General features: G+C 37.4%; 1 protein-coding gene across 1 annotated transcript; it reads left to right on the top strand.

The window, feature by feature from the left end:
• The first annotated feature begins 14,988 nt into the window (after positions 1-14,988).
• Positions 14,989-19,612, top strand: LOC128226133 (acid ceramidase-like). The gene is made up of 11 exons (XM_052936024.1): positions 14,989-15,083; positions 15,398-15,482; positions 15,616-15,699; positions 16,546-16,624; positions 17,279-17,399; positions 17,685-17,829; positions 18,051-18,105; positions 18,209-18,372; positions 18,782-18,958; positions 19,187-19,243; positions 19,405-19,612. The coding sequence occupies exons 1-11, from the start codon at positions 14,989-14,991 to the stop codon at positions 19,492-19,494; spliced, it is 1,152 nt and encodes a 383-aa protein (XP_052791984.1). The 3' UTR covers positions 19,495-19,612.
• Positions 19,613-21,210: the final 1,598 nt, after the last annotated feature.

Below are 21,210 nucleotides of genomic sequence, written 5' to 3'. Positions count from 1 at the left end.
GCTTAGGTCAGTACCTGTGGCTTTAGACCTGTAAATCCTTGAATTCTGGGCTTGTCTCTGTAGTTTGCATCGTATTATTATGAAAGGACCTATTAAGTTGAACACTGATTTTTAGCTAAACTTCATAAAAATTCAGAAGATCCACTAAGATGCTACAGAAATTTAAACATTTAACCAAATTAAACTTATCTTTCATTGCAACTGTTCTCCAAGGAAGCTGGTGCAAACTGTGAGAGGGGTGCTGGAGCGCATCAGTTAGCCAGCTGGGGAGACATCACAGATTATGGTGACATCAAACATGAGCTACTTGGAGAACTAAGGAATGGATGAGTTGACTATGATGATGTCATTGAACAGTCCAGTTGTTGTATTGACCAAGGAACAGTTTAGCTTAAAAAAGAAATCAAATTTAAAAAAAAAATGTAAATAAATAAAAATACTAAATAGATAAACAAATGAATAAAATTGTATGAGTGACTGAACAAATACATGAATCATAATTATGATATAAGTAAAAAGAAAAGGTGAGTGAGTGAGTGAGTGAGTGAGTGAGTGAGTGAGTGAGTGAGTGAGTGAGTGAGTGAGTGAGTGAACGAGTGAGTGAGCGAGCGAGTGAGTGGTCGAGTGAGTGAGTGAGAAAGCATTTCGTCAGAACAACGAAATAGTGTCAAGTCGCTTTGGTTAAAAACACTAGCTATCTGACTCAAACTCCATAGATGAACCGAAATGCCACTGGCATTGGAATCGACAGAACAAACAGGGTTTTCAGCCAGAGGAAGAGTTAAAACACAAGCTGATGTCAGTACCTGCGGCTTGAGACTTGTTATTCCTCGAGTTCTTAGCTTGACCCGGTAGTTTTCATGTATTATTATAACAAATAAAGTGACCTATTAAGTTAAACATTCATTTCTAGCTAACCAGTTTTCATTAAAAATAAGATAATCCACTAGGTGTTACAAAAATCAAAAACAGTTAACAAAATGAAACATTTGTTTCATTGCAATTGTTGTCGAAGGCAGCAGGTGCAAACTGTGAGAGTGGTGTTGGAGTACACCAGGTAGCCAGTTTGGGAGACATCAGGGTATAAACTATAAGAGATGTTTGATAATTAGTATGCCTGATTAAATTAGAACATAATATATTTCATTCTACATAAGACATTAAAAAAACTGAATGCACACAAGCCCAAACGTTAGATAGTAAAGTGTTACTCTGTAGCTTCGTCACAGCAACCGATGGTCAACTGTTTTCAACTGAAACCCCTAATTGTTCTTACGATGCCAATGATGAAAAAAAGATTCGGAACCTCTAAGGGCGCTCCCAAGGAAGAATTTCGTCTTAACAACGAAAAAATGTCAAGTCGCTTTGGTTAAAAACACTAGCTATTTGACACAAACTCCATAGATTATCCAAAATTCCACTGGCATTGGGATCGACAGAACAGGGTTTTCAGTCAGAAGAAGTGTTGAAACACAAGTTGATGTCAGTACCTGTGGCTTGAGACCTGTTAATCCTCGAACACTGGGCTTGTCCCTGTAGGTTTCGTTGTATTATTATAATGTGACCTATTAAGTTTTACATTCATCTTTAGCTAAACTGTTTCATGAAAACTAATAAGATCCACTAGATGCTGCAAAAATTGAAAACATTTAACCAAATGAAACTTATCTTTCGTTGCTACTGTTGTCAAAGGCAGCTGTTGCAAACTGTGAAAGGGGTGTTGGAGTGCATCAGGTAGCCAGTTGGGGAGGTGTCAGGGACTACAGGAATGTCGAACATGAGCTCATTGGAGGACCATTGAATGGACGAGTTGACCTCTGGTTGTAGTGATGACCAAGGTACAGGTGAGCTTTATAAAAAAATCATATCAATATGAAAACATGTTATAAATGAATAAAAACTGATGAATGAAAAAACAAATAAACAATTACATCAATTAATGAGTGATTGAACAAATACATTAATTAATGATTATAATAAATAAGTTGGTGAGAGATTGAGTGAGTGATAAGTGAATAAATACATGAATCAATGACTGACTGCCATATCTCTGCCGAATTAAGAACACTCGGAATGAGTATTACGACAAAGGATAACAAAGAATGTGAAGTTTTAAGTTGATACCTTAAAATTTTATATTACATGTGTATGCTAGACAAAAAAAACTGTAACAATTAACAAAGGGCAATTATTAAAATGATATTGCACCTGGAGTTATGGTCCTTGTGCATGACAATTCTCCTAAATGGCATCCATTTGTATATAAAGTTTGAAGTCAATACATCCAAGATTTTTGAAGTTATGTCCCGAACAAAAAATAAGTAGAACAAGACAGTTTTATCAATAACACTATAATTTATATAGAAATGAACAGTTCACATTATACTAATTTGAACTTTGTCAGGCCAGGTTATTCAAGGTTTGTTAATTTATCAAACACTAAAGAGTCTAATGTAGTTTATAGGCATTGGTGTGTCCACGGCATTTTATTATATTTCCAAAGAAAGTATAATGCTAAGAAAATAATTTGGGACGGCTTAGCATACTAATTATGGCATGAAAAGATAACGTCACATACCGAGCCAGCATCCATGGCCATCACACATTAGTAGTGGTTCCCATGGACATACCCAAGGAAATGTCTGCATCGTAAAGAGCCTCAGAAAACATTTGGCAGTTCTTTGAAGCTGCAGGGCGCCAAAAACACGAGCATATAGTCATCTGGAACGACAAAAAAAATAAGATAAACTTAATTTTATGGTTATTATCAAAAGGAAATTGTATAAATAAAATAAAATAATAAGAACAAGAGCCTGACATGAACATGACAAATACCTTTCAGACAAGTTTGTATGGAGTTACCAGGCATTACAATTGAATAATAAGGTTAATGGAGCTATCAGAGAACTACCTTTATAAGTGAGTATGAGTTTCAATTTTAAACACTGCACTCACAGTTAGTGTTAAGACATCATTGGCGAACGAAACATCATTCCTAAGATTCCTACGTCTGGCCAAGATTTCACTGGTGGACAGGTTCAGGTAGAATAATTGTACGGCTTGCTGTGTAAAAGTCGCAAAGTAGTCCTCATTATATTTACCTTGCCCTGAAACACCAAAACAAAAACATTTGTGAAGAACAAATACATGCGTATGAGTATTACAATTTCCTGTCACGGTCCTTTTACAATCTTTACATTATTTATCCTTTAAACATTAAAGCAAATTCACAAATATATTTAATTAATCTTTAAGGCACTTAACTGATTAAGTATCAGTGTTTTATCATGTTTTTGTGAACGGGGCCAGGGCCTCCAAAATTGTGTAAAAAGCCTTAAATTGTTAATTTGTTTTAGTATATTTCAAACGAAGCAAAACACTTCTAAATACAGAATTTGTAGAGATTAGAAACGCATTTAAAATAAACTGTACTTGTTGACCTGTTTAAAAGTTGCGAGAGAAAAAAGAAATATAAAAACTAATTGTAATTGTTTTGTCCAATTTTTGTGGAAAAGTACACTTGTAAGGGTTGTGAATAGCACAGCAACTTGGTATTTGGACAGCATTTTTGGCCAGTCAAGCTACCTGATTCGAGCAATTTGGTCCCTAGGGTGATTTATTGGACCGAGAATCATAACAAGTGTTCTAGTACTCTATGATACACATAATAGACAAATAACCCACTTTAAGCCGTTTCTTTTTACATATTAAATATTTTAAAATTTCATACAATCTTTATCATTCACAAGTTATGAAGGTTAGCAGATTTCGGATTGAGACATATGTATGGAAACGAGCTCAGATCTACAAGATTCTTTCAATAAAACAACTGTATACGTCACATGCATGTTCAGAAGGAAGTTATCTCCAAGGTGCAATCGCTCAACAAGCACAAACTAGTAGCGTTTTCGCAAATTTCTTTAATATTTATGCCAAAAATACTGTTTATTTACCGACTCACAGATCCCGCTTTTTTGGCCAATCTATCAGTAACCTGAACCTGCTACCTGCTCCTGCATTTGCATCTAAGGCCAAAACAATACACTTTAGATTCTCAGGAACTTTCTTAACAAATGGGGAGGGAGCGCTCATTTTTTCATCTGGCTTATTTTTTTTATCCCATTTTGAATTCACAAAAGAAATGACAGAAACATTGCATGAACACAATTTATTCTACATAAGAGTCATTTCATTTGTTTTGACATAAGAACAATATCATCAGCATCAAGCAATAAAAAAGAAGAGAGAAAACAAACAGAAAGAAGCAAAAAATCATATTTCTTTATCTGTCCTAATTAGTATTAAAAGTTTGTAAATTCCTTGAACATTTTTCAGAAAAAATAATAGTGGACATAACAAATTTTAAAAATCTGGTTTAAAGGTCACACTAATATTTTATAATACCAACTTCACATTTTGCATAAAAAGATGACAACGATGTTCATATTTGCCCCACATTGTATTTGGACGCGTAGAATATACATTTCTTCTGTGTTCGGCCTCTTTCAACTATATCATGGCGATGCTTATAAAAACAGCTGATTAATGTGCTTCAGTGATAAAGTCTGATTTTTGGTTAACACTTCACTAAATATCGGTTGAGTGTTATTGTTTTGGCCTAACAGATTGAATACAATATATATTTAATAAAACCAAATGCATAGTTAGTTCTTGGGCTAATATTGGTAAGGGTGTTCCCCAAGGTTCCATCGTTGGACCGCTTCTGGTTTTACCATTGATATATTTTATTTTCTTAATTTATCCAGCCTTTACAATTATGCAAATGATACTTCACTCTCAAATACAGTTTCTTCACTTAGCACTACTTCCCACATTCATTTATTTCTACTAGGCTAAAGTAAAACTGAATAACGTTTTTTACCAGCTACACATTACTATACTATGCCACAATTCCTATATACATAATGCTACTTACAACTTTGCTGTTTAAAATGCATATATATATATATATATATATATATATATATATATATATATATATATATATATATATACTATAATTCTTCTGTATTTACATTCTTGAAAGAACCCTTTTACAGTGATATGCCAACTAGCGGAACCGTACGAGTGTGAACTAGTCATACAGCCAGGAAAAGTAGTTGATGTAATCATTGTATACAGTGCTCAGATCCATCTTACTTTTTGTAATTGTCGGAGTGAATGTAAACGGCTTTGGTAATAACTGCCCCGTGTGTAACCTATTTAAACCTATATGCTTTTATTTCCAGGTCAGCAATTTATTGTTATGTTCTGTATGTTTGTAATTCATGTCGAAAACTAGTTCATTGAGCTAATGTTTTTTATCACATTACCGACTTTGAATATACAGTATTGCATCTTTTAGTGTAGGTCTCCATGGCAACCGAAAACGTCGGTAGTGGTAACAACGGTCTGGTTACCTATGGAGCTGTTATCCCGTCCCAACTCCGTGAATCCGAAATACCGCTATTTTTCAACCGGAATCGGGATATCCACTTAATTATGAACTGGAATGCTTAAAACCGTTTGATATAAAGATTCTATGTAAAGCGGCACGTACCCAACTTCTGACCAGTTAATTGATGGTATATAATAGAGAAATATTGCTGACGACAAAGGTGAAGAAGGTTTTTAAAAAATGCTGACCATATAAATGATTATATAAGATCTGTTTTAAGCATTATTATATTAATATATATCACTAGTTAAAAAATCAGGCAACAATCATTTCTATAAAGGCTTAAAAATTATCATGTGGCTATGAAAGTATCTTTATTAAACTCCAAAGTCATTTTTCCACAGACATCAAAATATGAATAAGCTGGAGAAATAATTTAATACGAATAATGGCACAGGTGTTTTGGTTCTGGGTAAAATGGCAGTTATTATCGGACAAAATCGATAATAACTCCTTCTTGTTATATATTTCATTTATAATGTATATTGTTAAAATTAATATTCACAAATATTAAATTGTAAGTACATGCATTTTTATTTTATAGAATGTATACCGTATGACTCTCCCATTGCATTACTAAATAAGAAAAAAAAGAAGAAGAAGAAGAAGAAGAAGAAGAAGAAGAAGAAGAAGAAGAAGAAGAAGAAGAAGAAGAAGAAGAAGAAATAAACCTCATGATAGCGTAACACTTTTTAATAACCCTGATATAGATTATATATTTAAATTTATTTGGTATTTTTATTAGAGCAAAATTCGTATAATATTTTCTTTAAGTCATTAGCCCCTCTGCGTTACATTGTTTTTATTATATACCTCAATATTTTCATGCCGTGCATTCATTCCATAGAATAAACGACTTGACTTCTAATCTTCGAAATAACTTCTTTTTAATGCTAAAGTGAAAAAAAACATGCATAAGATCTAGTGTCTAGTGCTCTCTAGTGTCCAAGGATATCGTCTTTAATTGAGCCTTATATGGAAAAGTTCCGACCATTTACTTCTTTTTCAGCACGCTTTTAAAAGAAGCCATAATCATTGAACACACACAAACAATTAATTAACTACTTGATCAGAGTCTTAAGCTCAATAAAGATTTACACTGAATACAGTGTTATAAGCTGGTATAAGTTGCTGGATACAGAGGCCGAGTTACGTCGGCATGAAGGTTTACGTAACAGTTTCATTCCTCCCTCTCTGTGAGCTCATGAATACCATCAACATTCTTTCTTTTTCTTGTTAGGGCGTGTGTGGATGTCTTTGAGTGACTTAAGCCATCGCCTAAGGAGTTAGAAGGTCTTGCCAATTCGCTGTACCTAGTCATCCCATAACGTGCCTTTTTGTCATTCCTCTTGTAGTCCGTCATATTTAAGTTCCAGAAGATTGGCTTGTCGTGGATGAGGTCCTCAGCCTGTACTGACAGCGGTCATCTTCATGCAGCAACCGAATCAACAGAAAGGTCAAGGGGGGGGGGGGGGAGGGGCACAGAAACCATCGGAAGAAGGAGATTGAGTGCGTGGTAACTTTGGAGCATAGCAGGGATATCTTGATGTGAATCAACTTAGCTTAGTAAAATGCTTTTTGGGCTTGTTCAAATTCTAGATTTTATAAGAAATCGGGTTTGGTCATCCAAAAGACTCATGTCGATAATGTTTAATAACATATCAATATTATCAGCACATTATGAATTTGTGTGTTCAATACTCCCTTTCAAATAAAGAAAAATCTGCTTATGCTTTTTATTTCATTTCGTTACAATAACATTAAGTTATAATTCAGCAAATGACTTAAACTAGTTTATGCCGACTGTCCAAGACATATCGCACATCTATAGAGCCATCATTTCTTCGCTAAGGCTAAAATTGCCAGAGAAGAATGCCAGCAAATGTAGAATATTCATTTCCCCAGACGTCATCATGTTCGGTCAATATATTTCTGACCCAAACATCGTCATTCTTGTTGACCCTTAGAAGCACGGTCTGACTACACTGTTCCCATTGAAGGTCATCAGCTTGCAGTCGCGCGACTTCGTTTCCGCTGTGTACAATTGCAGCGTTCAATGCAGGACCTCCATTTCGTTTAAACAAAGTCACCGTAAACATGTAAATTCCAGGTTGTGGTGCAATGAAAAATCCACTGAGTGCATGGTATCCATTGCCTTCATTCAACTGGACATTTTCGAATAGAATGTTTTGGTTTAGTCCAATGCCGCTCTGATCAGCATCCTTCACTGCCATGAACGCCACAAGAAGTTCGGGGGAAACTCTTATCTGAGAAATGCCTGGAAGAGGTGTCAACCTTGAAATAGCACATACTTCGAACCTTTCTTATTGTATCAGTGAGGTACTTTGTGAAAAAAAACTTGTGCATGTACGTGTGACGGCATCCAGCTATGTGTAAATACGTTTATTCGATAGCCTGGTAACAGATTTAAGTTTGTGAAAAACTACACAAAGACCCGAGTTTCTGATGTTAAGTAACTGTAAGTGTTAATCACAGTCTATGTCAAAACAAACGGTAATGTATGTACAGAGAGCCTGGAAAGCGGGTATTGATGAGCTTAAAATACATTTTAGAACATATTTCGTAGACAGACACATTTGAAAAGCATTTTTTATTCACTTTTAGATGAATAAGTTAAAGGTCATATTTCCGATCATTGCAAATTACAGTGAAATACTTGTAAGTTGGTTTGTTCATGTTTCAAAAATAAATAAAAAAAGGGATATCAAACGTAAGTGTGGGCTCTTCTCTTAAAAGTGGTTGTGAAACACTCACCACGTGTTCATATACCTCAAATATGTTTGTACTCAAATGCGTTCAACATAAATCACTTTGCATTTACATATATACATATATCTGGATGACGTCACAACAGAGAAAGTAGCGTTTCGTCATCAGTTAGAGGTGCGTTCAAGTGCATGTACAAGTCGTTTGTTGAAATCACACGGACTTTAATAATTACATTTGCTTTACAAAACCAAGGGGTCTCTTCGAAAAAAGAGCTAGGGTATCGCACCCGGATTTCCTTGTATCCCACCACTGTCTCTTCAGCGTGCTGTCCCTTCAGCAAAAACCAAAAGGACCCCGTTGGAAATAAGTGCTTGCACTTTCACGAGTTATCCTTGACCGCAAGGTCTAAAGAAATACATACATACATACAGGGCAATACAACACCACCAAACAATAGACAGACAGCACATGTATCAACCTAACTTAATTAATAAATGATGGTGTTACCGCCTTTAAATGGCCAAAGAAACAGCTGTCCATGTGACTGGTAGTTTAAACAAGCTCATGAGTACTCAAGCTTAAGTTTCGGAATCAAGCTTATCAATAATATTATTCAAAAAAAAAAAAAAAAACTATCATTAATTGCCAATAAAATATCACTTATGCTTTTCCTTCACATTAGTTTGCGTTCATCAATATCATTATTGTACAAAGACTCATACTGTTTTGTTGTCACGCCACGCAAATCCGCTACTTCAGACAAAAGCTCCTGAATGCTTCCCTCTTGAACACTGACGGTCACTTGCAACTTAGCAATAGTAGATTCCTGGCGGCCAACGATGTTCTTCAGCTCTCTATTTATCCGCCTTTGAGTCTCAACTGTTCCTTTTATATCAGCTATGACCTTTGCTTGTTCATCAATTTTTCTCTGGTTCTGTGACTCTGCATATAATGATAAAAGTGTATTCAGCGGAAACTTCACGTATGAACCTTACAACACAATACCACATAAAACAGTTTTCTTGCTGACAGAAGTCTGATGCCTCAGATATGCGTTGTTAAGTACTAAATAGGGTTTCTTTAAGCAATGCCATTCGTGCATTTTTTCTTCGTGAATTTTAAAAGAAAGTAAATAGTTCATTCTTTTTCTACAATCAGACAGCACTTGCCGAGGATTTGCCTTAACACTTTACAATAAAAAAATACTCACTTTCTACTAAAAGTGCAGGCTTGTACATACACATGAAGAAAATATACAAAACCTGTTTTATACCTCTGTGCATAAATTCCTTCAACTGTGTTTCCAACGCATCCAGTCTTTCTGCTATATCTACCCCAATGGCCGTGCATTCAAAACTAAAATTATTAATAGCCATGGCATTTTCGTCATTCACTGAAACCGAAATGTTATGTGAATAAGTATATGCGACTGTGCTGATAAAATTGAGCCAGCTAAGGGTCGCAATGTCTTTGATAAGAAATTACATATATCTAGCACAGATTTAAAGTATAACATTCATGCTAATGTTTGAAACTAACATCTAAATGAACTCGAATACTAGAACATGTTTTTATCGACCCCCTCCACCGCCTCACCACTAAGAGTCAAAGTTGTTGATATCGACCCCTTCCAACACTAATACTCATAGTTGTTCATATCGACCCCCTTCACCACCCTTCCCAGCACTTAGAATCATAGTTGTTGATATCTACCCCTCCACTAACCCGACTAACACTAAGAATCATAGTTGTTGATATCGACACAACTCAACCACCCCTACCACCGCTACGAACCTTAGTTGTTCATAACGACCGCCTCCACCAACTCTCCCAACACTACGAATCACAGTTGTTGATATCGACCCCCTTTACCGCCCTCCCAACACTAAGAACAATAGTTATTGATATCAACCCCCTCCATCACCATCCTACCACTAAGAACAATAGTTGTATATATCGACCCCCTCCACTGCCTTCCCACCACTCAGAATCATAGTTGTTGATATCGACCCCTTCCACCGCCCTCAAACCACTAAGAACAATAGTTGTTGATATCGACACCCCATCGCCCTCCCAACACTAAGAACAATAGTTGTTGATATCAATGCCCCCACCGCCCTCCCGCCACTAAAAATCATAGTTGTTGATATAGACCCCTCCACCAACCCTCCCAACACTAAGAACAATAGTTGTTGATATCGACCCCCTCCATCGCCCTCCCATCACTAAGAACAATAGTTGTTGATATCGACCCTCTCCACCAACCCTCCCACCACTTAAACATAACAATAGTTGTTGATATCAACCCTCATCACCAACCATCCCACCACTAAGAACAATGGTAGTTGATATCGACCCCCTCCACCGACCTCCCGCCACTAAGAACAATTTAGTTGTTGATATCTAACCCTCCACAGCCCTCCCGCCACTAAGAATCAAAGTTGTTTTTGTCGACCCTCTCCACCGCTCTCCCGCCACTAAGAACAATTTAGTTGTTGATATCGACCCCCCTCCACCGCCCTCCCACCACTAAAAACAATAGTTATTGATATCGACCCCCCCCCCACAAATAAGAAAAAAAGAAAAAAAAAAAAACCACCCTCCCGCCACTACGAATAATAGTTTTTTTTTATATCGACCCGCTCCACCGCCCTACCATCACTAAGAACAATTTAGGTGTTGATATCGACCCCCTACACCGCCCTCCCACCACTAGAACAATTTAGTTGTTGGTATCGACCCCCTCCACCGCCATACCACCACTAAGAATCATTGTTGTTGATATCGACCCCCTTCAGCGCCCTCCCACCACTTAGAACAATTGTTGTTGATATCGACACCCCCACCACCACCAGCCTCCCGCCTTAAAGAATCATAGTTGTTAAAATCGACCCCCTTCACCGCCCTCCCACCACTTGAACAATTTAGTTGATGGTATCGACCCCTTCCACCGCCCTCTCAACACTAAGAACAATTTAGTTGTTGATATCGACCCCTTCCACCGCCCTACCACCACTAAGAACAATTAGTTGTTGATATCGACCCCCTCAACCGCCCTACCACCACTAAGAACAATTTAGTTGTTGATATCGACCCCCTCAACCGCCCCCCCCCCCCACCACTAAGAACAATAGTTGTTGATATCGACCCCCTCCACCGCCCTCCCACCACTAAGAATCATAGTTGTTGATATCGACTTCCTCAACCGCCCTCCCACCACTTATGCCAATAGTTGTTGATATCGACACCCCCACCGCCCTCCCGCCTTTAAGAATCATTGTTGTTGATATTGACCCCTTCCACCGCCCTACCACCACTAAGAACAATTTAGGTGTTAATATCGACCCTTTCCACCGCCCTCCCACCACTAGAACAATTTAGTTGTTGATATCGACCCCTTCCACCGCCTTACCACCAATAAGAACGATTTGGTTGTTGATATCGACCCCCTCAACCGCCCTCCCACCACTAAGAACAATAGTTGTTGATATCGACACCCCACCGCCCTCCCGCAACTAAGAACAATAGTTGTTGATATCGACCCCTCCATTAACCCTCCCAACACTAAAAACAATCCTTGTAGATATCGACACCCCCACCGCCCTCCCGCCACTAAATATCATAGTTGTTGATATCTACCCCTCCACCAATCCTCCTAACAATAAAAAACAATAGTTGTTGATATCGACCCCCTCCATCGCCCTCCCATCACTAAGAACAATAGTTGTTGATATCGATCCTCTCCAACAACCCTCCCACCACTTAAACATAACAATAGTTGTTGATATCAACCCTCATCACCAACCATCCCACCACTAAGAACAATGGTAGTTTATATCGACCCCCTCCACCGCCCACCCGCCACTAAGAATCATAGTTGTTGATATCTAACCCTCCACCGCCCTCCCGCCACTAAGGATCAAAGTTGTTTATATCGACCCTCTCCACCGCTCCCCCGCCACTAAGAACAATTAATTTGTTGGTATCGACCACCTCCACCGCCCTCCCACCACTAAAAACAATAGTTGTTGATATCGACCTCTCCCCCCCCAAAAAAAAAAAACACACAAAAAAAAAACGCCCTCCCGCCACTAAGAATAATAGTTTTTTTTATATCGACCCCCCTCCACCGCCCTACCACCACTAAGAATCATTGTTGTTGATATCGACCCCCTCCACCGCCCTCCCACCACTTAGAACAATTGTTGTTGATATCGACACCCCCACCACCACCAACCTCCCGCCTTTAAGAATCATAGTTGTTAATATCGACCCCCTCCACCGCCCTCCCACCACTTGAACAATTTAATTGTTGGTATCGACCGCTTCCACCGCCCTACCACCACTAAGAACAATTTAGTTATTGATATCGACCCCTTCCACCGCCCTACCATCACTTAGAACAATTTAATTGTTGATATCGACCCCCTCAACCGCCCTCCCACCACTAAGATCAATAGTTGTTGATATCGACACCCCCACCGCCTTCCCGCAACTAAGAATCATAGTTGTTGATATCGACCCCTCCACCAACCCTCCCAACACTAAAAACAATAGTTGTTGATATCGACCCCCTCCATCGCCCTCCTCTCACTAACAACAAATGTTGTTGATATCGATCCTCTCCACCAACCCTCCCAACACTAAAAACAATAGTTGTTGATATCGACCCCTCCATTGCTCTCCCCTCACTAACAACAAATGTTGTTGATATCGACCCTCTCCACCAACCCTCCCAACAATAAAACAATAACAATTGTTGTTGATATCAACGCTCTCCACCAACCGTCCCGCCACTAAGAACAATAGTAGTTTATATCGACCACCTCCACCGCCCTCCCGCCACTAAGAATCATAGTTGTTGATATCGAACCTCTCCAACCCCCTCCCGCCACTAAGAATCAAAGTTGTTGATATCGACCCCCTCCAGCGCCCTCCCACCACTTAGAACAATAGTTGTTGATATCGACACCCCCCAACGCCCTCCAACCACTAGAACAATTTAGTTGTTTGTAGCGACCCCCTCCACCGCCCTACCACCACTAAGAACAATTTAGTTGTTGATATCGACCCCTTCCACCGCCCTAGTACCACTTAGAACAATTTAGTTGTTGATATCGACCCCCTCAACCGCCCTCCCACCACTAAGAAACAGAGTTGTTGATATCGACCCCCTCAACCGCCCTCCCACCAATAAGAATCAGAGTTGTTGATATCGAACACCTCCACCCAGTGAGTTTTGTAAGTTTCATCATCATTTTTTAACCACGACGTCAAAGGTCAGTAGATTGTACACATCGAACTGAATAACTGAAACAAAACAAACAAGAAAGTTAAGTTTAAGAGTGAATGCGTGGCATAATTTATTAATTTTACTTAGTTGTTATTTAGAAAGGTGAATAGGGCAATCGTATGACCCCTGAGTATAATGATAATGCACCAGTCAATTGTAACCACGGCACCCCCAGGTCCGGGGGTATACCGGGGATAGCCGGGGAAATGGGCCGTGTTTTTACCTTCCAGGTGGCCCCGCAGTTCCGGGTGAATGCGGTGGTTTTGTCTTCGCTTTAAATATAGCGGGGAATGGGCTTTACCTAGGGTCCCGGGGGTGCGGGGGCATTTGGCGGGGATTTTACCATCTGTTCGTCCCCGTAGGACGGGGATTTTAGCCGGGGTTAGCTGGACCTAAAGTCGAAGTCCGCGCTATTCCCAGGACCTGGGGGCCTTGGTTAGAAATGACTGGTGCATAACCAACATATACAGTGTGATATGATAAACCAGCACAGTAGTACTTTATTAACTGTTATCTTTATTTCAATCATAGTGGATTCATATTAATGATAATCAACCCTATACAATTAAATAAGATAAACCTAAACAATAGAACTTCATTGTATATTAAATGTAATCTTTATTACAAACTTGTGAACTTTAATGAGTTTATATTCAAGTTATTTCATATGTAAGTGTTCAATATTCTACAAGCCTTTTTGGTAAAAATCTCTCACTTGGAATATTCATCCGAAACACTGATTTCAAGTAAGTTCCTCATAATCCCATGTGTATGTACACCTATTTATTATAGTTTTTGGTATCATGTAATAAAGCACTGAATCATTTTTAAAACAACGTATTATATTTTAAGAACATGCTTAACAACATGCCTCTTCAATCCGTATTAATTTGATTATTAACATATAGTAATGGGCATTATAAGGAAAAGAATGTACATGATATGATAATTATTATAGTACTAGTATATACAGATCTATTATTTAGTTTTGACTGCAAAATTATATGATTAGAATGGACGCAAAATTGGCAAACAGTTGTTTTAAAGCAGATGCACTATGGTGATCATTTTTTGAACTTGTATACAAGCTAAACTAAAGCTAGAGGTTTGTAGATTTAGATATACACATGAATTTACACCGATTCTATATAAAGAGTTTGACATTGCCTCCCCGCCTCCTGTGGCCAAGATGCATGGACTCGCCGTGTACACTCTTTTGCTGATGGTGGCTGCTGTATACGGACAGATTCCTCCCGTATGTATATTTACTTTGTAAACATATGATGTGCAATAGCGTTCATGTAAAAGTGCAATTAATACGTAATTGAGACCAGCAATCCTATATAGGAGCTATCATGATAATGTATCAATCAGGTCAAACTCATATCATTATATTATATACGTATGCCCTCTTTTGTGGGATATCCAGTGAACATAATGTTAATAGATATAACTTTAGCTAGTCTGAGCACAAAATGCGTACTAAATATTATTAATAATTTAATACATGTTGAAAACATTCTACCTCCTTCTATATGACGTCGAATTTCCATTACAGTATAATGACAGTTGCGTGCAAGTTCCATACCCTCCATCGAAAGAGTAAGACTTATGTAATAACATAACTATAGAAGCAGGTTGTTAAGTACATTCTAATAGCTTTTGTTATGATAAAACCTTTAGTACATGATCACTATTATATATGAACAATGAAGTAGAAATTGCCAAACATAATTTAAATGTTAAGATTCATTATTAGTTGAAGTGTTAATTATCATGAATATTATTACCTTATAAAGTTGACCTTTCCTAAAATCACCTTAATTGTGATACGGCTAGGTCATGAATGCAAACATCAACGACTCATTTGATGGAAAAAACATTTTCTTATCTTTGTATTGTTTTCTTTTTGCTAGTCGGGCCGTACCCGAATACATCATCAACCTTGACCTACCACCAGAACAACGCTGGGCCCAGGTCGCCATGGAGAAACGGAAGGAGGTGTGGCATCATCATCCCTCTTTTCCATAAGTATCATCATCTGCAGCAATGTTTTGATGTACGTTATTTCGATTGCTCATTTGCTGCATTGCCCAATTATGACTTTATGGATTTGCAATCGTATTTGTTTCAGATTGGCGGCATTATCAGCGAATTCAAAAAGTTTTTGTTGAACTTCGGCGATGGAAAAATCTTCACTATAATCGAAAAGCTAGGGGTTGGTCAGTTACTTTAATCATTAGGTTTTATAGAAATGCTGAACGAATCCACATTACTTGAAAGTTTAAAACAAAACAAACGCGCCATTTTATTTTACCAAGTATCACCAAGAATTAATGCTGAATTGCTAATTGCTTGTTTTGAAAAAGTTATATTGTGCACGCCACCGGCATTATTGTTTATTTACCCTTTTATTATCATTTATTGTCTACATACAGTTTTGACGTGGGTTTTTTCCTTAGAGTCAAAAAGTATGGACAGTCTATACTTTTGTATTGCGATCGGTTTAGACCGACAGACTGAGGTTATCGCTACTGTTAAAACCCTTGTTGTTCAGTGTGTGTATACCACGTGATAAATTACGTCATATATGCTACGTCGGAAGGCAAAAATTTGCTTAAAATGAGGACTTAAATCAAAGATAACTTTTCATTTACAACACCATTTTAAATGAAACAAAGGGCAATCTATGCCACTTAAAGAGCCCCGCATATGTTTTATTTCCGAAATTTGATGAGGTCATTATTTTCAATCAACACTTCGACAAACCTGTTTCCAAAATACTTAGTACAGTGCTCCGTCAGACGGCCGTATTGTGGAAAGTTTGTCGAAGTGTTTTAAGAAACTAAACTCGAAATCAAATTCTGGTAAAAGACTGAAGGTAGGGCTCCATAAGCGGCGTAGACTGCGCCATGTTTCATTTAAAATGGTGAAGAAATAGTGAAGATATCTTTGTTTAAAGTCTTTTTTCCAAATCAAAATATTGCCTTCCGACGTAACATTTATGACGCAATTTACCACGTGGTATACACACATTGTTGTTGAACATTGCCTTATGTTACAGGACGACCTTGACAACGTGTTGCCTAGTCCTTACAAAGAGGAGCTTAGAGGAATGGCGAATGTTTCTGGAATTATGCTTGGTAGGAAGATCGCTTTATCAGTATTTACTCCTGATGTCTGGTTCAATCATATTTTAATTAAAAAAAAAACAAGATAAAATATTTCAATCAACCTCCAATCATTCTTTATCAATGGCATCTCGGTAACCCTGATTCAAGTAAATTTATGTAAAACGTCCAAGCTACTGATATAATAATTATACTCTGAATATGTATACATACTTTTGAATATTTAGACCCCATATTAAGGATAAATAGTTATTGACTAACACTTTTTTTGACAAATACAATATCGAGAACATTAGCAATTAAACAAACCTCGCTTCATTGCACCACAATATGAGTGGCCATATAATCAACAGGACTATGCATTAACTAGGAACAAAGGATTGTAAAAACAAACACCGTTTGTTCATGTACAGAAACAAAAAAGCCACACAGAATTCAAGAAGCACTGTCTATGAATAAATCTTGAAATTAAAGACGACCGGCGCGACACCAATTTTTACAATTCAGCCATTTGAAGGTAAGCACCAAGATGTTTGCGTACCCAGTAAGAGTGGCAGATTAAACTTCCTTATAATCAAGATTTAGTTGTTAAAATGTATCATGAGCGCTTGTTGTGTCAAGAATGCATTGTGTGTTTATTTTTTAAAACAATGCTCTATCCTGTAGGTGATTTGTTTACGTACAACATTTTCTACGAGCTGTTCACGGTATGTACGTCAATCGTGAGCCAGGACGTTAACGGCAAGATGTACCACGCCAGGAACCTGGACTTCGGTCTCTTCTTGGGGTACGAACCTAATGTTTGTTCTATTGTGTGATTTTACAAGGGTGTTCGAATTGCAATTCTCTTTCACATAGACGACAAAGGCTTTAACTTTATAGATGTGCCGGATTGTGCGTGTATATGGTTGAAAGTCTGGATAACTTAAGTTTAACGCCAACTTATATTTTTTTCTCAAGTTATTCCATAACAGTACAGTGAGAACAAAAGCTTTACATGTACATAATTCATTCTTGGATATCTATTTATTATTACATGAAATAAGACGTCTTTTTATCCGTTCCCTGTCAGTTGGGACGTGAAGAACCGGACGTGGGAGCTAACGGAGGTTCTGCGGCCGGCCATTATCAACGTTGACTGGCAGAGGGACGGTCAGACCGTCTTCCGGTCCGTCCAGTATGCCGGATACATCGGTGTCCTCACCGCCGTCAAAAAGGTAAACACACTCTAGACATTTTCTGTAAAGCATTGCAAGCTAGAAATAGCCGACCGATAACACCAATTCAGTTTGACAGTTCACACTTTTTCATAACGCACAAAGTCTTAGTAAAAGTATGTTGATTTGATCAATATGTTTGTAAGCATTAACAAATTAAATCGTTCCCCATGTATTTGAGATGTATTCAGCTTTATAGTTCTTTTTCTGTTTTTGTATAGGGTGTGTTCACATATAGCATGAACGAAAGATTTCGGCTGGATGGAGGATATATGGGTAATTAAAAACTTATATTATGAAAAATAAAACAATTTATTAATCAAATAATAAATCCATTTGTAATGACAAATCGTTAAAAGCACATAACATATTTTTGTAGGTATTCTTGAGTACATCCAAGATCACAAAGGTAGCTGGATGAGTCTTATGGCACGTGACACCTTGGAGACAGCAAAATCCTTCGAGGAGGCATTCAACACTTTCTCAAATACTCAACTCATTGCGCCTGGATATTTCATCCTCGGAGGCACGAAACCCGACCAGGTACTATACAGCTGATAAATGTATTTTCGCTGGCCTTCATGAAGCTATTTAACGTAATTAAAACTTCTCAAATTAATTTCTGTTAAGACATGATTGTGAGCATCGGAAACACGTTCGTATGAGTCGTCGAAGAAACATCATACATCTACAGCTACAAATTAGTTTGTGAATTGAGCTACTTTTCGCAGTTCGGATGAATCTTTTTAATACTACATTGTAAGTGCATATTATCACCATAGTGTCCTAAGCAATTGTAAACTCGCTCAATATAATAACATGTTTACACAATATACACTTCTAATGTTTAACCATATCAAACAACAACGTACACATTTAAAACAGCTGCACTTTACGCCTTTGCTAAACGAATGACATCTGTTCATAAAAAAGGCTAGTGTGTTTTATTAAGGGCGTGGTGATTACCCGTAACCGCGAAGTTAATGGAACGGACGTATGGCCGATGACGGACAAGACGGCGGGTGGCTGGTACGTCTTGGAGACCAACTATGACCACTGGAAGGCGCCGCTCTTCCTGGATGATCGACGGGGACCTGCGAACAAATGCATGCAACACATGGGCCAAGAGGTCAGTGGATAAGGGCGCTGTTTAACTGTTTAATGATGGGGCAAAGTTAATTGTCGGCCCGCCTTTCATGTGTTCGACTATCTGTTCGTCCCTTTGTTTACCTGTCTATCGGAATGTGTTGATTTCGTTCATATACCCAGTCTTTTAAACAATGTTGATATACCAAGATCGTTCTATTGTGCAATAAGGCGCTATTTCATGAATTTTGTTTTTAAATATTGATTCCAGAATGTGGGGTTTCCTGGGCTATTCAACGTTCTGTCATCAAAACCAGTGCTCAACAAGGTTGTACAAATGTAGAAGTTTGTGTTGCATCATAAAAGTCGATTTCGATTAAATCAAGTATCATTACATTCATTGCTATATACAAACGAATGTTCATTCCATCATTGACAAAAACTTGCATACTGACTAAATGAAATAGAATAGTTATTATTTACTTCCAGTTGACGACGTATGCTGCACTGATGCAGGTGGACAGCGGTACTCTTGAAACCTGGCTACAATATTGCCCTGACCCCTGTGAACCATTTTAGCAAATGTTCCTAGTACTGCCCGTTATATAAAATACAGCCCTATGGCCCAAGGTTACTTGTAGACATTATTCTGATGACTAATATAATGCCAAGAACATGAATAAAATCAGTATTTATTTGTGTTGTTTTTCGATTCATTTGTTTCTTAAAAGGCTTAATTTGAAATTGTTGCATACAAAACAGTTTTCTAGATTGATCAACATTAGCTTCATTACGTTCATATGTTTTGCAATTTTTAGAAGCAATATATGAGTATTAAAGCTGCACTCTCACAGATATAGCGTTTTTACAACTTTTTTTTTTTTTTTTTTTTTTGTCTTGGAAAGAGGAAATTTTGGCGTAAAAATCTGCAAACCTATGATGAAAGATCAGATCGCAGAATTTCATATTCCCATTTGAAAATCAATGTTTCATGGCTTAGACCATTACTAACGGTTTAGGAAAAAAACCCATAAAACATCAATTTTTGAACTTAAATATAAAAATCTGCGGCCTAATTTTTTGTCAGCAGTCTTATATGGCTGTTTAACATGCATTTTCTCAAAAATTGGCTTGTTCCAAGACAACAAATAAAAGGTTGTCAAAACGTTCGAGCTGTGAGAGTGCAGCTTTAAGTACTCACTTGATATAAATTAAACCAAATTTTTAAGTTCTTATTTTGAAACGAAACAGGACTTATTAAATGAGCGATTACAGTTGTAGACCCTGAGCGGTATCAGAAATTATATCAGTATAATGCCCAATTGTACACATTTCTGGACAAACATGTTTATAACAATTATATTGTTCGAACTGATTAATGGTCACTTTTAGATTCTGAATAGGATTGTACCTTTAATTTTGTCTTAACATGCGATCCAACGGACTAAAATGTTCTACTGTAATAATTTGTTATATCGTCATAAAATATTGATATAATATGTACCAATGTTTTTCAGCAAAGCCGCAAGCGACTTTTCGAATAAAACCAGTCAAGGTCACAATTAAATGCTTTAACTGTTTTTTTAAACACTTGTCCGAAAACTTTTAAAGGAATTTAATCACACTTGTGCCAAAGAAATATGACAAGATGAAATTGTGCGCTGCAAAAGATAATTTTTAGACACTTGGTGTAAAGTAATATTCCATTGATTCCTCTAAGTTAAAAATTATCTTCAAGTATTATAAATAATATACTAGTATAATTTTTCTGCATGTATCTGCGTTTTACATATACGTTGCTTTTTCTAACTATATCCCGTTAAGGTTCGGTTGCTGCTGTTTGTGTGCCTTTTCTTTTTCTCTGACCATTGATTTATCTGGAGCATAACTTGGAAACTACTTTTAAAAGGGAATTGAAGAAACTCGGAACATTGAAATATGGCAGGTCACGACGAGACATTGCAAGAATAGTTATTAACATTGGACATTTTATTGCAAATCATCTCTACGTATTCAATTTGTAATTGTAAACATTGTCCAGATGAACACTTCAAAGGATTTCATTAAACGGTGAACATTTATACATCACAATGTTTGAACAGTATAACACTTGGTCTCATTGCTGCAGATTCATCTGCTCTTGTATTGTGATGGTTTGTTTTATAAAGTTAAGAATAACTTGATAACTACTGAAAATAATTGAATGAAACTTTGAACGATGAATGATAGCAATTTTAAATTATGCACAGCTCAGAAACTTTTACTCTTCTGAGATGTTTCCCCCTTGTACTTTCA

Source organism: Mya arenaria, chromosome 3, assembly GCF_026914265.1.
Source record: "Mya arenaria isolate MELC-2E11 chromosome 3, ASM2691426v1".
Taxonomy (NCBI): domain Eukaryota; kingdom Metazoa; phylum Mollusca; class Bivalvia; order Myida; family Myidae; genus Mya; species Mya arenaria.
Note: the sequence above shows the minus strand (reverse complement) of the source record. Positions and strands in the feature narration are given on the sequence as shown.